The following is a 17,065-nucleotide window of genomic DNA, read 5'->3' on the forward strand; positions in this document are numbered from 1 at the left end:
TTCTTATCTACACCTTAGTAATTTATTGATATGCCGCACAATTTCCTCCTTTTTGGTGCTATAGAAATGGCCACCCTATAGTAGATTCACACGATAGATTTTTGGGCCTCTGATTTACATGCAAACCCTAGAGGTGACGGCAAAGAGATGCGGGGAACAAACTTTAGCTTAAACACTCAACCAAAGACGAGTTCTGTCCTCGATGAGAAAAAAATATCTGAAGGTATCTGGGCCATGGTGGCTGTGGATAAACTTTAGGTAAACAGATAACATTCAGGGACTCCATGTCTTTATTTACAAATAAGTTATACTAACAAAAAACCAACCCCTCAATGATTAGATAAACCTTTGTTTGCTGGTAACTGTAACACCTAAAAACTTAAAATGTCTCTCTTTACGTTTCTGCTTCTCTGTATTTCTGCTTCTTATATTTTTGCATTTAAACCAACATCTAGACAACCACAGGCATTAAACATGATTTTACTGGGTCATATATGCTTCTATGGTGATACAGTAGTCCAAAAGGTAGCAACACTACATCTGAGAGGGCATGGGGTCTTTTCATAACTCTGTTCCCTTTGCTCTCCCTGGGTCTGGGCCCTTGGAGTTGGTCATGGCTTGGCTGTAGTTTCTGGCTCTTCCTGGGTTCTCTGTCCTTTGGCTCCGTCTTCCTGACCGTCCGGTTCCTGACACTGGGTGGAGGTCTGGGACATTGGGAAGTTTGGCCTTTGCAAGGAGGGGGTGGCTAGTAGTAATGTCTGTACAGCAGGTAGGATTTAATCACTGTACCAGGATGCACCTCGGCCTGTGGGGTGAGCCTGCCTGTCCTGGCCCTGCCTGCCCTGGCCCTGCCTGCCCTGGCACTGCCTGCCCTGGCACTGCCTGCCCTGGCACTGCATATCCTGGCCCTGCCTGCCCTGGCCCTGCCTGCCCTGGCCCTGCCTGCCCTGGCCCTGCATATCCTGGCCCTGCCTGCCCTGGCACTGCCTGCCCTGGCACTGCATATCCTGGCCCTGCCTGCCCTGGCCCTGCCTGCCCTGGCCCTGCCTGCCCTGGCACTGCATATCCTGGCCCTGCATATCCTGGCCCTGCCTGCCCTGGCCCTGCCTGCCCTAGCCCTGCCTGCCCTGGCCCTGCATATCCTGGCCCTGCCTGCCCTGGCCCTGCCTGCCCTGGCCCTGCCTGCCCTGGCCCTGCCTGCCCTGGCCCTGCATATCCTGGCCCTGCCCGCCCTGGCCCTGCCTGCCCTGGCCCTGTGCGCAGCTAATGCCTGCAGTCGGCTGTTGGGACACTGGGCAGTGGGGGCGTCTGTTGAACTCCTTCTGGCTCTGTGAGTATGTTCCCCTAGAGCAGGGGTCAGCAACCCATACTGTTCAAAGAGCATAGCAAGAGAATATTGGACCAAAAAAAAAAAATCTGTCTAGAGCTGCAAAAAAAGTAAAACTCTTCTATAAGCCTTGTATGGCAACACAGGTATAAGTGTATTAGCCTTCTATTAAAAAAAAAGCACTACGTGGGTTTAAATATATAATAAGCATTCATGATTACATTTCATCCTGAAGCAAATGTCCTCTCATTTTTCCCCTAGTCAAAAAGATTATGATCTCGATATAACAGGAAATAAAGTTCAATATTTAAAAAAATCTAAAATATAAGAATGAAATATTGACAAGGTAAAATTATATACTAACATTCAGACAGCAACTGTAGAAAATAAATTTTTATCAAATGTCTTAAAATCAGATTTAAATTATAAGTGAATGATGATGTTTGAATCAACAGAGAAAACTCACCTCAGTTTCTTCACTTTGCAGATTGAACTCGCCAGAATCTCACACAGATGCTTCATTCCAGAGTCTCCAAAGGTTTTCTTTCCACCGATCTCATCTATTATCACTTCAGTCAGATGAAGGTTGGACTTCAGAGCTGAGGCCACGATTTCACAGTCAGCCTCACTGAGAGAACAGCCACCAAGTCTGTGATTAGAGGAGAAATAAAGTAAATTCTAATGAAATCAGACAATCTGGATGATAAACACAGACTAAAACAGGATGAGCAAACAGTGAAAATTTATGGCTGAAATAAATGATGGGACTAAATCCAATGAGCTGCATGAAGGAACATGATTGTTCAAACACAAGCTTTAGAAGTGAGACCCCTGGTCCTCAGGACCCACTGTCCTTCATGCTCTAGATCATGAATCCCCAAAGTGTGTTGTGCTGTCACTAGTGGGTGCGCAAGATAAAATATGTAATGCACTTTGATAATTACAAAGATTTTTTTTCCACACACTAGAGTAGCTATCCTTCCATGCATTGTAGTACACAGCTAATCTGTGGCCTCTGCTTTAAACAAACAGTGACTGAACCGTCACACCAGCTGCACTGATGTGCATATAATGCCCACACTGCTTCTGCAATTTGTAGGTAGATGCGATTTCTTGACTATGCTCACACACAGAGCTGTAATATTTTTCATTGGTTTCTTCTGGGCCCCCCTTTGGATTACAATAAAATATCCACGCACACCCCCCCCCCCCCCCCCCCCAAAAATTTAAAATAAACAAAGAATCAACTGGGCACACACATCGTTCAACCAGATATAATAAATCTATACACATATTTTGTTTTCAAACTCCACTGAAGTTTATTTCACACTTCAGGTTGCAACAAAACAAACTACACCATCTTTACAGTGGAACACTTTTGTGTAACTGTATTTTTTTCATAGTTCTATACTGTCGATTAGAAGAGGATTCTTTGTTGTCTGTGTTATTTTAAACATATTTCTTTTTTTTATTTGTAACAATATTTAACTTTGCTATAATCTATACATTAAAAAAGCCTCTGTGCAAAATGGAGTGAAAACATTGAACAGCTCCCTGAGAGTTTTTTCTTTGTACTTTAATCCTCCCATCTTTTCAGTGGCTGTAGTGAGCCTGCTTGTTGCTGTAGATCTTCTCAAATCTGGGTTGCAGTGTCACAACTGTCCATTATGCTCAGTCAAGCAAGCGCTGTTTTTTTTTTTTTTTTTCTTCACTCATACCGCTTCCCGCGCCCCCCCCTGCAATGGCATTGCGCCCCCCCTAGGGGGCGCGCCCCACACTTTGGGAACCACTGGGTTAATGTGATTCTGAAAAGTGCAGCTTATTTAAAAGATGCAGTTTCTGGCAGGAACAGGGAAAGCAGTATTATGCCGAGAAACCTGTGGCCACTGGCGTAGCCAAGGATGTGGCAGGATTGGCTGGTGCCACCCACAGGGGAAGCTGGGACACCTAGTGACCTACTGACCTGATCCATAGGGATTGACTCTTATTTGCGGTCCTTGTGGATTAGGATTCTGGACAGATGGCTCGTCAAACTGAACAACTTTTTTTAGAGGGACTGTGTCTAACAAGCTGCTGTGACCCTGCTGCCTGCATTGGACGTAATTTGCGAACTGGACACATTGAGTGCGCTGAGCAGGCATTATGGACTTGGTTTGGAGGGTGCCGAACTGGGTACTCCGGCTTCCTCCCACAGTCCAAAAATATGACTGTTAGGTTGACTGACTTCTCTAAATTGTCCTTAGGTGTGAGTGTGTGAGCATGATTGTGTGTCTTTGTGTGTCTCTGTTTTGCCTTACAAAAACATGACATGTTGGCCCTTTCCTGGGGGGCTTTTGCCCCCCAGGAACGGGTAGTTATGTTCAAAGTTTTAAAAGTATCGAGCAGAATCTTATGGCAAGTCATACTGCTCTGCTTGTGTAAGCAAAACTGTTGGGCTAGCTAGCTGTAGGACAACAATTCTCAGAGCTATATTGGATTGGAAGGACACACCCAAAAGACCAGAAATGCGCAGGTCTAGTCACAGCGAGGATACTCTAAAGAGTGAAGACTTGTTGCCTCAAGGTTACTGATGGTTTCTAACATGCTTCACCTGTAGAGGTGGAAGAAGGAGGGGTGAATTGACAAAGGGTATGAAGAGTTAAATTAGGAGGATTAATAATGTTAATGGATTTGAACACAGTAAGCCTAGAAATTCTGCAGATGATGCAGGGAAGAACATGGTTCTAATTAAAGGCTCAAAAACATCCTGAGGCAACTGAACCATGAAGAAGAACCAGGAGAACAACAGAGCTAAATCAGAATCAGAATGAAGACATCTGGACTCACCGAGCCTTTCTGCAGTTCCTCACAGCTGGAATCAGTCTACGTCGTCCTGCTGCTGTTGTCTTGTACTCCTTCAGGTTGAACTCATCCAGAACCTCCTCTGACATCTGCAGCATGCAGGCCAGAGCTGAACACTGGGACAAAGAGAGCTTCTCTGATCTTTTCTCTGATTTCAGGAATTGTTGGATCTCCTGATAAAGTGAGAGGTCCTTCATCTCCATCAGACACTGGAAGATGTTGATGTGTCCATCAGGAGTTGGCTGGGTTCTTTTCATCTTAAGATTGTTGATTATCTCCTGGATGGTTTGTGGACTGTTCTCTATCTGACCCAGCAGGCCTCCCAGGAGTTTCTGGTTGGACTCCACACAGAGGCCATGAAGGAAGCGAACAAACAGGTCCAGGTGGCCATTTTTACTTCTGAGGGATTTCTCTAAGGCTTTTTTCATGAAGTCCATCAATGATGATTCACTATATGCTTTTTCCAGAAAGTTCTCCACCACCTCTGTGTTCCTGCTAGTGAAACAGTGGAGCATGTAGATTGCAGCCAGAAACTCCTGGATGCTCAGATGAACAAAGCAGTAGACTGGTTTCTGGAAGATCACGCTCTCTCTTTTGAAGATCTCTGTACAAACGCCTGAGTACACCGAGGCCTCTGTGACATCCAGACCACACTGCTCCAGGTCTTCTTGGTAGAACATGATGTTTCCTTTCTCCAGATGTTCAAAGGCCAGCCTCCCCAGCTTCAGGAGAACTTCCCTGTCAGCCTCCATCAGCTCCTGTGGACTCCTCTCATGTCCTTCATGGTACTTGTTCTTCTTCCTCCTGGTCTGGACCAGCAGGAAGTGTAAATACATGTCAGTCATGGTCTTGGGCAGCTCTCCTCTGTGCTCTGTGGTCATCAGGTTCTCCAGAACCGTAGCAGTGATCCAGCAGAACACTGGGATCCCACACATGATGTGGAGGCTCCTGGAGGTCTTGATGTGGGAGATGATCCTGCTGGACATCTCTTCATCGCTGAACCTCCTCCTGAAGTACTCCTCCTTCTGGGCGTCAGTGAAGCCTCGTACTTCTGTTACCCTGGAAACACAGGAAGGAGGGATCTGATTGGCTGCTGCAGGTCTGGAAGTTATCCAGACCAGAGCCGAGGGAAGCAGGTTCCCCTTGATGAGGTTCATCAGCAGAACGTTGACTGATGACTTCTGTGTGACGTCAGAAACAAGCGGACTGTTGTTGAAGTCCAGAGAAAGTCTGCTTTCATCCAGACCGTCAAAGATGAAGAGAAGCTTCAAATCAGCCAGATTCTCTGCTGGGAGCTTCTGGAGGGTTGGATGGAAAACATGGAGCAGCGTGAGAAGACTGTGCTGCTGATCTCTGATCAGGTTCAGCTCCCTGAAGGAAAGCAGAACCACCACACTGACATCTTGGTTCTCCAAGCCCTCTGCCCAGTCCAGAGTGAACTTCTGCACTGAGAAGGTTTTTCCAACACCAGCGACGCCGTTGGTCAGAACCACTCTGATGGCTCCATGTTGGTCAGGGAAGGCTTTGAAGATGTCGTGGCACCTGATTGGAGAATCATGGAGGTTCTGGATCATTGAAGCTCTCTCCAGCTGCTTCACCTCATGTTGGGTATTAAACTCTTCACTCTGTCCCTCTGTGATGTAGAGATCAGTGTAGATCCTGTTGAGGAGGGTTCTACTTCCTGTTTGATCGCTTCCTTCAGTCACACATTCACATCTCCTCCTCAGGCTGATCTTATGTTCCTCTAGAACCTCCTGCAGACCAACATCTGCTGAAACACAGAAGAAAAGAGGACTGAAGATTTGTGATTTCCCAGATTAAAATGCAGATATTTATTTAGAATATTTGATCTCAGAAAGACTTTGAAAAGCTTGAATCTCCAAATCCAACTAAAGACAGAATTGGTTGAACAGGGACGATAGAAGGAAGCTCTGATTGGAGATGGTCAATCTTACCTGTTGCAAAGCTGCTCTGATTGGCTGTCAGAGATCCATCTCCAGTTCTAGGTCTTTTTCCACACTGGGGGCAGGAGGAGGGTTCTGATGAAGTAGACTGGGCCCAGTGAGACCCAATGCACTGTCTGCAGAACCAGTGTCCACAGCTGGTAGAGACAGGATCCATCAGCAGGTTTTGACACAGAGCACAGCAGGACGGCTGCTCCTCTTCACTAACACTTTTCCTCTTCCTCCGTCTGTGGAGACATTTGTTCATCACTGAAATAGTTCACTACCAACAGGGAGGGTGGGTGTGTGTGTGTGTGTGTGTGTGTGTGTGTGTGGGGGGGTTCTGTCCTACTACAGATGTTAATGAAGGTCCACCACGGAAAAAAGTATCAGAAGCTGGGTCACAATAGAACCTCAGATCATTGATGCTGTCTGGGTTTTAAGTACAATGTCTTGTTTCTATAATAACTACAGGTACTATAAGATTATTTCTTCTGTTTTTTTTTTTGTTCATGGAAAAAAGGTAAATGTTTATATCATGAGATGAACTAAATAAATACTCTAAATAAATCACATTGCACGCTCACAGGCATTACAACAAAGCTTTCATGGTAATATGCATTTTAAAACATTGAATAGAATCTAAAAAAAACTTTAAAATGATGATATGAAATTAAAGCCACAAGGAGCCTTGGACAGCCTTTGCAGCTCAGCATCGCTTGGCGTATTGAGACAGCTGGACCCACGCACCACCGTCACCATGACTATGTCAGTTTGGCCCAAATCCAAGGGTGTAACTTTACAATAAAAGTTGGTGGGGGCGCTCTAAGGGTGGGGGCTGATGGACCTACAGCTACTCAACCTGAACGCTTTCAATAGGGTTTATATTTTCCAAAAATGAGCTCAAACATATATTTATTGAATGCTTTACTATTGTTGAGAACACAATAGTACCACAGTACATGTGTGGTATTTATCGTTATAGACAGATGCCTGCCTTTAGTGCATTATTCTATAAAGGGCTCATAAAACATTAATGTATAAATATGATGAATAACAGCCAATGCCAACATCAATATATCCTGCATCCCTAGAATGGACACAACTTCAGCTCCATCCATCCATCCATGCATGGCTTCCCTTTAAGCTGCATCACTGATCATCCTCCTTCACAATTAGCTAAATTAAATTTAGAAAGTTGTCCCAATGTCATTGACAGGAATTCCTACACAACTTTCTGCTTCTTCAGTTGTGCCTTGAAATGATACAATGGCTTTAGAAAAGTCATTAAGGGTTTGTTTGATGTTTCTGGTACTTTTATTCCTCAAATGATAGTCCCTATGGATCTATAACAAAGGCTCTAGGGGGAATATGTACCCTGCAAATCAGATGGGTGAGGATTCTGGCCAGACTCCTTCCTCTCAACGTTTATTCAACATGTCATTGTTTTCTTCTGCTGTCTGTAACTTGTTTTTGATTAACTGTACGTGAAAAACCTTCACAGCTTTTTGCAGGCTTTAAGTAGTTTGTAAAATCCTGTGTGACCAGAACAGAAAGGAGCAATGGCAAGACTGTATGTTCTCTCTTGCAAGGTTTGAGAAAATTATCAGTAAGAATTATAAGTATGAAACTAAGAAATTAAAAATAAGACATGCAATTTTTTTTCATAATCAAAAATGAAATGTCTGAAGACGCCCTGTCGATGATAAAGCTATCTCAAAGTCTCCGACCAGCTGTGTGGCAGATGCACTAACAGCTGCCTGCTGGTATTGTTGACAGAGGTGTGAGGTAACTACCGTATTTTCACGACTATAAGGCGCACTTAAACGTCTTTTTTTTCCCTCAAAATGTGCGGTGCGCCCTATGGTGCGGTGCGCCCTATGTGTGTTGTAACTGCGACTTTTGAGACCACCTCATTGAGGAGATGATGAAAGAGTGGCTGAATGTAAGGAGACCAGGTGTTTTTTTTCCACTCATCACCATCGCTGTTAATATGTAACTCCATGCGTGCCCATCTCACAGCTGATGTGAAAAACATGGGGAAACAAATTAACGCTGTGCTCGCTGTTCAACTGCTCGACATCGGTGTGAACCGGACGCAGCAGGTGCAGCAGAAGCAGCGAGTTTACATGCAAAGTCAATGGTTGACGCGCGTATAGGTGCAGCAAAAGGTCCCGCAGCGCGTTTTGAGCAGCAGACGCAGCGCGTCAGGAGCGTTAAAGCATCTGACGCGCCGCCAACGCGCTGCTGCTGCTCGAGATGGAAAAATTGAGGTTTTGCTGCTGGAAGCGCCGCATCAACCAATCAGAGAAGCAGATCTGGGAGCTGACAACGAGACAGACACATCGCCCTGATGACAATATGATATTAAGGCAAATGAAAAGGGCTGGATGGATGAGGAGATGATGAAAGCGTGGCTGAGGCAGGTGTATGTGAGGAGACCAGGTGGTTTTTTCCACGCATCACCATCGCTGTTAATCTGTGACTGCGTGCCCATCTCACAGCCGATGTGAAAATAAAAGGTGAATCAAATGAACGCTGTGCTCGCTGTTATCTCGGAGGTCTGACAAAGAAACTTCAACCGCTCGACGTCGGTGTGAACCGGCCGTTCAAAGTAAGGCAGCGAGCGGCGTGGGAGCGATGGATGACCGACGGAGACCACAGTTTCAGGATAAGTGGAAGGCAGCGCCGGGCAAGTTACGCCACCATTTGCGGATGGATTGTAGATGCTTGGACTAACGTGTCTGCTGGCTCAGTTGTTCAAGCTTTCGCAAAAGCCGGCACTATTTCTGAGGAGCCGCACGGCACGGAAAGTGACTCTGACAGCGAAGAAGGGGAAATTGGCATGTCTGATTTAGCGCAGCTGTTTAATTCAGAAACAGAGGATGATGACTTTGATGGGTTTGATTAATACTTTGTAATAAATACATGAATAAAGCACAAACATACTCAGTTTTGCTCCCGCTCTATTTTTCTACCTGAAAGCTTAATTCAACAGCAGCCTCTGGGCGGGTCTCCTCCTCTTCACCGCGGCGGCTGGCAGGTGTTTTTCATCTAAATAATCTAAATCTTGCAGCTATATTTGCTGTGATCAGTGGGAATAAAGTAGTTTTAATATGTTTTTAAGTGAGAAAGTCCACCTGAAAACTTCATAATTGCAGTCAGTTCATCCTGCCTATACTATTTGTGTCGGAGGCGCTCAGACCCCCACATACCAGCGGTGCGCCGACAGCAGAAATCCCTTCATCAGCAGCCTCTAAGCAGGGCAGCCTCGGGTTCACGCGGTGGCTGGCAGGTGTTTTTCATCTAAATAATTTAAACTGCAGGCACCAGGATACCGGTAATAAAAGCGAACAAATTCCGTCGGCAGGTTTCAGGATTTTAAGTTAATTTAGGAGTGATCACAGCGCTGTGTCATCTGCGATGTGTCTGTCTCACGGCCAGCTCCCAGGTTTGATTAATACTTTGTAATAAATACATGAATAAAGCACAGTCATACTCAGTTTTGCCCCCACTCTATTTTTAAATACGCAGTAGAGGTATTTAAACGTAATAGAGGACATGTACCTGTATATAAAAAACGCGCCTTTTAGTACGGTGCGCCTTATGGTCATGAAAAAACGGTATGTGTAAAAAGTTTGTTGCTGTACGCAAGTAGCTTTTCCCATATCTGTACTTTAGTTGAGTATTTATTTATTTGTGGACTTTTTTTTCTTTTACTCACTGCATTTGAACAAATAATATTGAACATTTCTCTCATTATCTCGAGAGTGTTTCATCAAGCAGGAAAACAAGAGAAGAGAATCTGTCCAACTGGATCCCAGTTATAGAAAAGCCCTGATAGAGACATGGATGAAGACAGGAGGCTGGAAAACACTGCAGATGATGGATCAGATTCTGGGAAGCAGGACATTCTCCATCTATTCCCCCTTTAGCAGGTTTTTAATATACATATTGATTATGTTTCAAGTTTTATTTTTGTTTTAATGCAATTTGCAGCTTTAATGCTGAAAATATCAGAGCTCTAAAAGTATTCAGCTGTTCATCAAGGGCTGAGGTTCAGTTTGTATCATCCTGTCTGAAATTATAATTTAGAACAAAACTTGACAGAGTCAGTTTATTTCAATGCTTCTCTACCAACACAGTGAGAAAAGGAGAAAAACCAACTCATTATATGTGGCTAGATCTAAAAAAAATAGAGTTGTCTAAGTTCTTTTATTTCATTTAAAGAAAAAAATGATTTTACTCTTGTACTTAACTTCAATCTAGAACCTGTATGTTTAAGTCCTACTTAATTAGAGGAGATCAATCAGAACTTTTAACAGCTCTGATTAGGGGTGCACCGATACATCGGCCGGCTGATCGGCCCCGATTTCCTTAATTTAGTGTGATTGGTGATCGGCCGATATTTACATATGAAACCGATCTTAACCACCGATCTATTTACCTCCGCGAGTGTCTTAAGATCAGTTGCTATTCCATATTTTTTCTGATCTTTTGTTGAAGTTTTTTGAAATGTAAAAAAATCAAAAGACCAATGTTGTAGTCTTTAGTTTGTTTTATTAAATTAATATTTATTATTTAATTCATTTCTATGTCAAGGCTCTACCTCATGGGCAGTTAAAACAAGTTTATAATGGTTCAAGGCTATTGTTCAAGGGCATGTTTTTCAAGAAAAGATTGTAACATTGAAAGTGAATCGCGATCTTGTAACACAGTGTTGGTTATACCAAAAAAATAATAAAATCGGTATCAACCAAAATCAGAATCGGCAGGTCAGACTTTTTAAAGATCGGTGATCGGAAATCGGCCGGAAAACTGCAATCTGTGCACCCCTAGCTCTGATAGCAGATCAAGCTCTGCACTGGTGGCAGCATGATGCTGCAGCTTCCCTCTCATCAGAGAACGTTCCTGGAGCTGGTTGGACGTCCTGAAGCTTCTTTTCTGCAGCTGAACTTCTCAGCTTAAAGTTCAGTCTGACTTAGTTTCCATCTATCAGAGATTGATGATGTTTAAACATGATTATAGCAGCTAGTAACAGATGACTCACCTTGGATCTGCTGCTCCAGGATCATTACTGAATACAGGAGGAACACCTTTGGACCAGTCACTCTTCATAGAAACACAGCTGGGTGATGGAGACTCTGCTCTGTTCTCCTCTGTGTTCATAACTATAACTGATGGTCTCTGCAGACATGAAGTCAATCTGAGAGGAAAACAGAGACTCTCAGTTAACATGTTGTTCAGTCCCAGTGTTCCCAGTTAGCTGCTCTCTGGTCTGTCCTGTAGAGCAGGAAGCTGATTCTATTCTCAGTAAATCTGTTTATATTCAATCTTCTGTAGAGATGAGACACTGTGGAATGTTCTTACAATATGGTTCACAGAAAAATAAGTTCATAAGTTAAACAAACAGAATTGAATAAATTTGACAGTTGAATAAATATAGGCTAATACAATTATAGTTAAATGATTATTTGAACCCAAAGTAGATTTATTTTACATGCTAAATTTTGTCATTATACTAGTTTGACTATAGAAGAATTTCTCCACTAGAGGGCGCAGGTGCTATATGTCAGCAAGGATGTTGCTTTTCTTCCCACTAATGGACAGCAAAGAAGAAAGCTCTAGAAAATTTAATTCTATGTGATGTTGCTGATGCAGCAGTTCAGAAGAACCCGATGTATTCCAGCATCCAGCTGCCATGCACGTGGGCATTGTCAGTTTCACTATAGCTCTGGTGAATTTCAATGGTGAAGTCCTCTGGAAATCTTCAATAATTGTTGTTGATTGCAGATGCGTCTAGTAGTTCCCATTGATTTAGCTTGGAAAGCGGGGAGAATGGCGCTAGGCTTACCGCACCGTGACGTCACTGCCAATAAGTAGCGTCTGCTGGCACCTGCCACTACGCTGCCACTAGGGTGCCAGCAGAGCCTGTCACCCTAGTGGCAGCATAGTGGCAGGTGCCACTGGCCTCTTATTGGCAGATAAACTACTTCATTCCATCAAGTAAGTGTGTCTTTATAAAAGTTTTAATACAGTTTATTAAAGAATAAAAGCCCAACATTAAAACATCAATCTCCTTAGAGCTACTATAAATAAGTTATTTGTCTAAAATCAGCTTCTGCAGCAGCAGAAACGCTGTCAGTGAGAGTGGAGCTGATGAGGCAGACTGTCAGCCTAGTGGCTGATGCATTGCATAGGCGCATCGCAGCTAATAGAATCTGAACCACATACCTGTTGATGCGGAAACTTTACTTTTTCTGTTTTCACAGTAGAATTTAAATCCCAGAGTTAGCAGCTACCTCTACGGTATGAGTCGCCATGACTGCTTGATGTTTTGTCTTGTAGAAAAATGCAGATATTCTTAAACGAAGAAGTAGATTAATTTGTGACAAACGAGGTCCACATCATAGCGGTTTGAGCTGTTTGGAGAGATTAGATGGCTGTGTGGTTGCCCGATCAAAATACCGTAAATGTAAACAAACGTGTGAGAATAAAGGTTATAATTTATCCTGGCCTAATATCTATCCAACACACGTCTGTAGTCTGTGGATAATGTTAAATATTATGAGTAATTTAAGTTTGGGGATCAAATAAACGCATCGTGAGGATCTGAAAGCGTCAGAATCTGCAGAGTCTCAGATTAACTTGTGATCCAGCGGATCTGGAGGAATATGGGCTGTAAAACCCTCCATCTCCTGGGATGTTTGGATGTTATTATCTTATCCTCAGTTAGGGTTGTAGCATGCTACTTTAAATTTTTAACTGTTATTGTTGATTATTTTTCTTACCGCAATTATGAACCTGTCATGATGTGTGACCATGTTAATGCAGTCAGCTGTCATCTTATTCCCTTCTATTGTTTTCAGGACGCCACATTATTTGGTTTGCATGCAGAACAACTTTAAATCATTCGCGTTTTTCAAGTTACTGGCAATAGAGTATTGCTTTGTCTACTTTTTACTATTAGTCTAAATAGTTTGCTTTCTCTCATCGCTGAGGCTAAGAAACAAACAGATAAACAACAGCAGGACAAGTTCCTCAAATCTCTGTGTGCGGGTTTTGAGAAATCGCTAAAACCTGCTTTATGCTTTCTTAATGCAATTAAATACCTTTGTAATGGTGACTTCTTCAAATCTCAACGTATTTCATATCGATCAGATAACAAAATAATTTGTAGTTCTTAGAGTCTACACGCAGTTTACTTCCTGTTTGAGGAGAGGGGTCCTGAAAAGCCCCGCCCACAGACACGTCTGCAAAAATCAGCAGTTTTCCAGCTGCTGTCGCCAGTTGATCTGTCACACCGGAAGTGTCCCAAGGCGGCCATGAATCGGTCTGCGCCAGGTGACGTCAATGTTTACCTCGGGCGCGGTGCATCGTGGGAAAACCACCATAATAGGTGGAAAGTCGAGATAACCCACACGCGGCTGTTCTTTCGGCACAATTATTTACCAGAAATGACGCAATCGTGTTGTGTGAGAGGCTGCCAGTCCCGGTGTCGTGCCAAGGTAGTTATCCCTGCGAAAATTTGTATCCCCTCGTCGGGAGCGCGCACGGAGTAGGAAGATCAACCCGACTTAACTCCGCTTCAATTCCAACGTGCAGAACTTGAAGTTTGAAAGGTTTTACGTGTATGAAAGTTGAGCTTTACTGTTTTATTCTTTACTTCACGTGTTATAGCAGAATATCGCCAGTGATATTGATCTAAAACTAATAATAAAACACAAACGTTTGCTTGAAAGCTGGTCGCTGACAGCAGTGTCTACTCCTTCCTCTGAAAGCAAACAGATCCTTGTTCTTTTCCACACATTCCTTAAAAAAATCTCTCATTGTTTCAGTGTCCAAATGTTCTCATCCCATTGAAAACTGTTGTAAACCATATACTTGTAATAAAAATGAAATAGAAAATTGAGCGCACGTGTAATCATTAAAGACTATATGCAGAAGAAAAATCACTTTTTCCTTTTTGAAATTTAGTACTTAAATCTATATTTGTGTTTATAGTAACGTACAATTTATCACTGTTGTACTATCCTTTATAAACAGTTTGTCTTCTAACATCAGCCATTTTATTTCATCCCATATTGTCAGAACCAGCAATATGGGATGAAATAAAACCTGCTGTAATCTGTTCCCCCTGTCTAAAAAAAAGGTCCCAGCTTTTTCATTTTTTGCTTTTAAACATCTTTTATGATGACAACTAACTCCTGAAACTTTGGAGTTGATTGACCTTTATTTCTTAAAGTTATAAGGGGGGAACAGATTATAGCAGGCCACCTGCTGTAATCTGTTCCCCCCTGTCTATATCAGGCAAAAAAGGTCCCAGCTTTTAAATTTTTTGCTTTTAAACATCTTTTATGATGCAAAAAAAAAAAATCTCGACTTTCCACCTAATATGGTGGTTTTCCCACGATGCACCGCGCCCGAGGTAAACAATTGACGTCACTTGGCGGAGACCGATTGGAACAGAAGCGTACTCGTGACGTCATCACATGCAACGTTGTTTAGCATTTCTTTAAAGGAATAGTACACCCAAAACATGATTAGCCTTCATTTTCTACTCACCCCCATGCTGAACAACACTCTGGAGTACTTTTTTGATATCTCAAATGCATCTGGAGATCTGGGAGGCTTCTTGCTGTCTGCTGACATTCAAATAATGGAGGTCTATGGCGCCCGAGACAGAAAGGTCCATAAAAGTCCACAAAAAACGTGTCAATATTCCTCCATACTGCTCGTCCAATGTATTCCAAGCGTCCTGAGTGGGTAGCGTCCATAATTTACTCGAAACGAAGTCATTTAGAATGTTTTTAGAGCATAAACAGTAGTGTATAGGATTTCCTAAAAGCGCGCGCCGGCGCGTTCATGACGCTACGGAAGCCGGCAGACCAAACCAGATGAAAGTGCGCATACAGCGTCTGCTCTGCCGATAATGCAAGCGTAGAAGAAGAAATGTGCTGTTTACCTGTGCAAAGAAAGAAACAACGAAAGAAAAATGTCTGAGGACTTCAGTGTTGAGGAAGAGCATGAGTTCTTTGCCGAGCTGAATGCGCACTTTCATCTGGTTTGGTCTGCCGCGGTTTCCGTAGACTCGTGAACGCGCATGGGGGCGCTTTTAGGAAATCCTATACACTACTGTTTATGCTCTAAAAACATTTTAAATGACTTCGTTTCGAGTAAATTATGGACGCTACCCACTCAGGACACTTGGAATACATTGGACGAGCAGTATGGAGGAATATTGACACGTTTTTTGTGGACTTTTATGGACCTTTCTGTCTCGGGCGCCATAGACCTCCATTATTTGAATGTCAGCAGACAGCAAGAAGCCTCCCAGATCTCCAGATGCATTTGAGATATCAAAAAAGTACTCCAGAGTGTTGTTCAGCATGGGGGTGAGTAGAAAATGAAGGCTAATCGTGTTTTGGGTGTACTATTCCTTTAACAGTCAAAACTATTTATTCCCTACATAAAACATTTTGAAAACAATATTTTTTATTTCTAAAGCTTAAAAAACACACAAAAAAATTACCGAACCGCAAAAAACCGCCATCAGAACGAGCGGTAGTTCACACATAACTAGACCGAGAGAAGTGCACTACAGACGGGGTAACATTAGCCCTGGCTGCGGTTACCCTCGGAGGTCTGCTGGTCACTCTGGTCCGCTCAACGTCGGACTTTTTTTTTTATTTCGCACCAACTCTGTAAACAGGCCACACAGGGAGGCTTCAATGTATAATGTTATCGCCTCAAAAGATTTCAAAACGTACTTTTGAAGAACAAAAGCAGCAGAAAAGGGAATGTTTACCTTAACACTGTGAGCGCTGTCTGGAATCAAGCTGCGGCCGCTTGGAAGAATGCACAAGTCTGCTCTGATGCATGCTCGATAAAGAGGGCGGGGCGAGAACAACATTTCACCTGATCACGTGATCGGCTGTTTCCTCATCGCTATGCGCATGCGCATCTTTCTACAGGCGACTCACCGGCTCTGTTCGAAAACCTAGGACGGGTCCTCCAAGGACGCGGTCTACCTAGACTGGATCCTTCGAAGTCCTTGAAAATAAGGAGACCGGAAGAGTTTTGGCTGTGAATTCGACCAGGTCTACCCTTTGGCGGGTTTTACCACCGTATGCTCTGTTGCTTAGCAACCGTGAACGCTGACACACAAAGCAGGAAAAGAATGAATACAGAAGTTTTCAAAACTGTTTATTTATTTCTTTTTTATTGTGAAGTGAACAAAGACTACACTCACAAGAATCCAGAGTGGAATAAAGGTTCCAACCACCGGGAGCAGGAACAAATCAAATGTAATGATAGAAACCTTAGTCAGTTAAATAACCTGCTGCTGTCATTCTGCACATCTCTGATGTTGCTGCTTTTTTCAAATATCCATTACTGTAAAAATGTCCATAGCTGCATATTGGTTATTAATTCTCCAGTTTTATATTGTTAAAACACTTTACAGTATTTTATTGTTTATATTTTAACTCTTCCCTATTATGTTATTCTTATACATTTTTCTAAGGTCCACATTTGTGTGACCATTTTCAATAATCTTTCTGCTGCTGTAAATTTGCCAATTGTGGGACAATAAAGGGATTTTCTATTCTATTCTATAAAAGGGTTAGAAATATATAAGTAAATCTAAACAATATATTTATAAAAAATATATCTGCAAAATCTCTAATATTCATCAACAAAAAATACAAAGTTAAGCATATTGTGCAAAACAGCAATAAAAAGATAAAAATCCTATCAGATTTATAGTCCCCACACTGCAGATCTATTAGAATCTGTCCTTAAATTACAGCCAAACCTATGGAAGCCCGTTTCCGCCACTCTGTAAAAAAAAAAAAACAACGATCTCAATATAATGAGATAGTAACTCAATATAATGAGTTACTATCTCATTATATTGAGATAGTAACTCATTATAATGAGATACAATCTCATT

The 17,065-nt window shown here is 42.7% G+C and overlaps 1 protein-coding gene across 6 annotated transcripts in view; it reads right to left on the reverse strand.

The window, feature by feature from the left end:
* The window catches only part of LOC119778798 (NACHT, LRR and PYD domains-containing protein 3-like), a 31,347-nt gene extending 15,368 nt beyond the window's left edge, over positions 1-15,979 (reverse strand). For 2 of the 6 annotated variants that reach the window (XM_038278182.1, XM_038278218.1), the window contains exons 1-5: positions 14,677-14,726; positions 11,162-11,317; positions 6,124-6,359; positions 4,154-5,939; positions 1,794-1,976 (exon numbers count right to left, since the gene is read on the reverse strand). In XM_038278182.1, coding sequence (XP_038134110.1) covers positions 1,794-1,976; positions 4,154-5,939; positions 6,124-6,359; positions 11,162-11,317; positions 14,677-14,726 — 2,411 coding nt within the window. Of the gene's footprint in view, positions 1-1,793; positions 1,977-4,153; positions 5,940-6,123; positions 6,360-11,161; positions 11,318-14,676; positions 14,727-15,919 lie in introns of those variants that run through there. The other 4 variants (XM_038278202.1, XM_038278195.1, XM_038278211.1 and 1 more) reach the window with 4 other exon arrangements.
* Between the last annotated feature and the right edge of the window lie 1,086 nt (positions 15,980-17,065).

The sequence above is a fragment of the Cyprinodon tularosa genome, unplaced genomic scaffold (genome assembly GCF_016077235.1).
Source record: "Cyprinodon tularosa strain WSP-4 unplaced genomic scaffold, ASM1607723v1 ctg1013, whole genome shotgun sequence".
Taxonomy (NCBI): domain Eukaryota; kingdom Metazoa; phylum Chordata; class Actinopteri; order Cyprinodontiformes; family Cyprinodontidae; genus Cyprinodon; species Cyprinodon tularosa.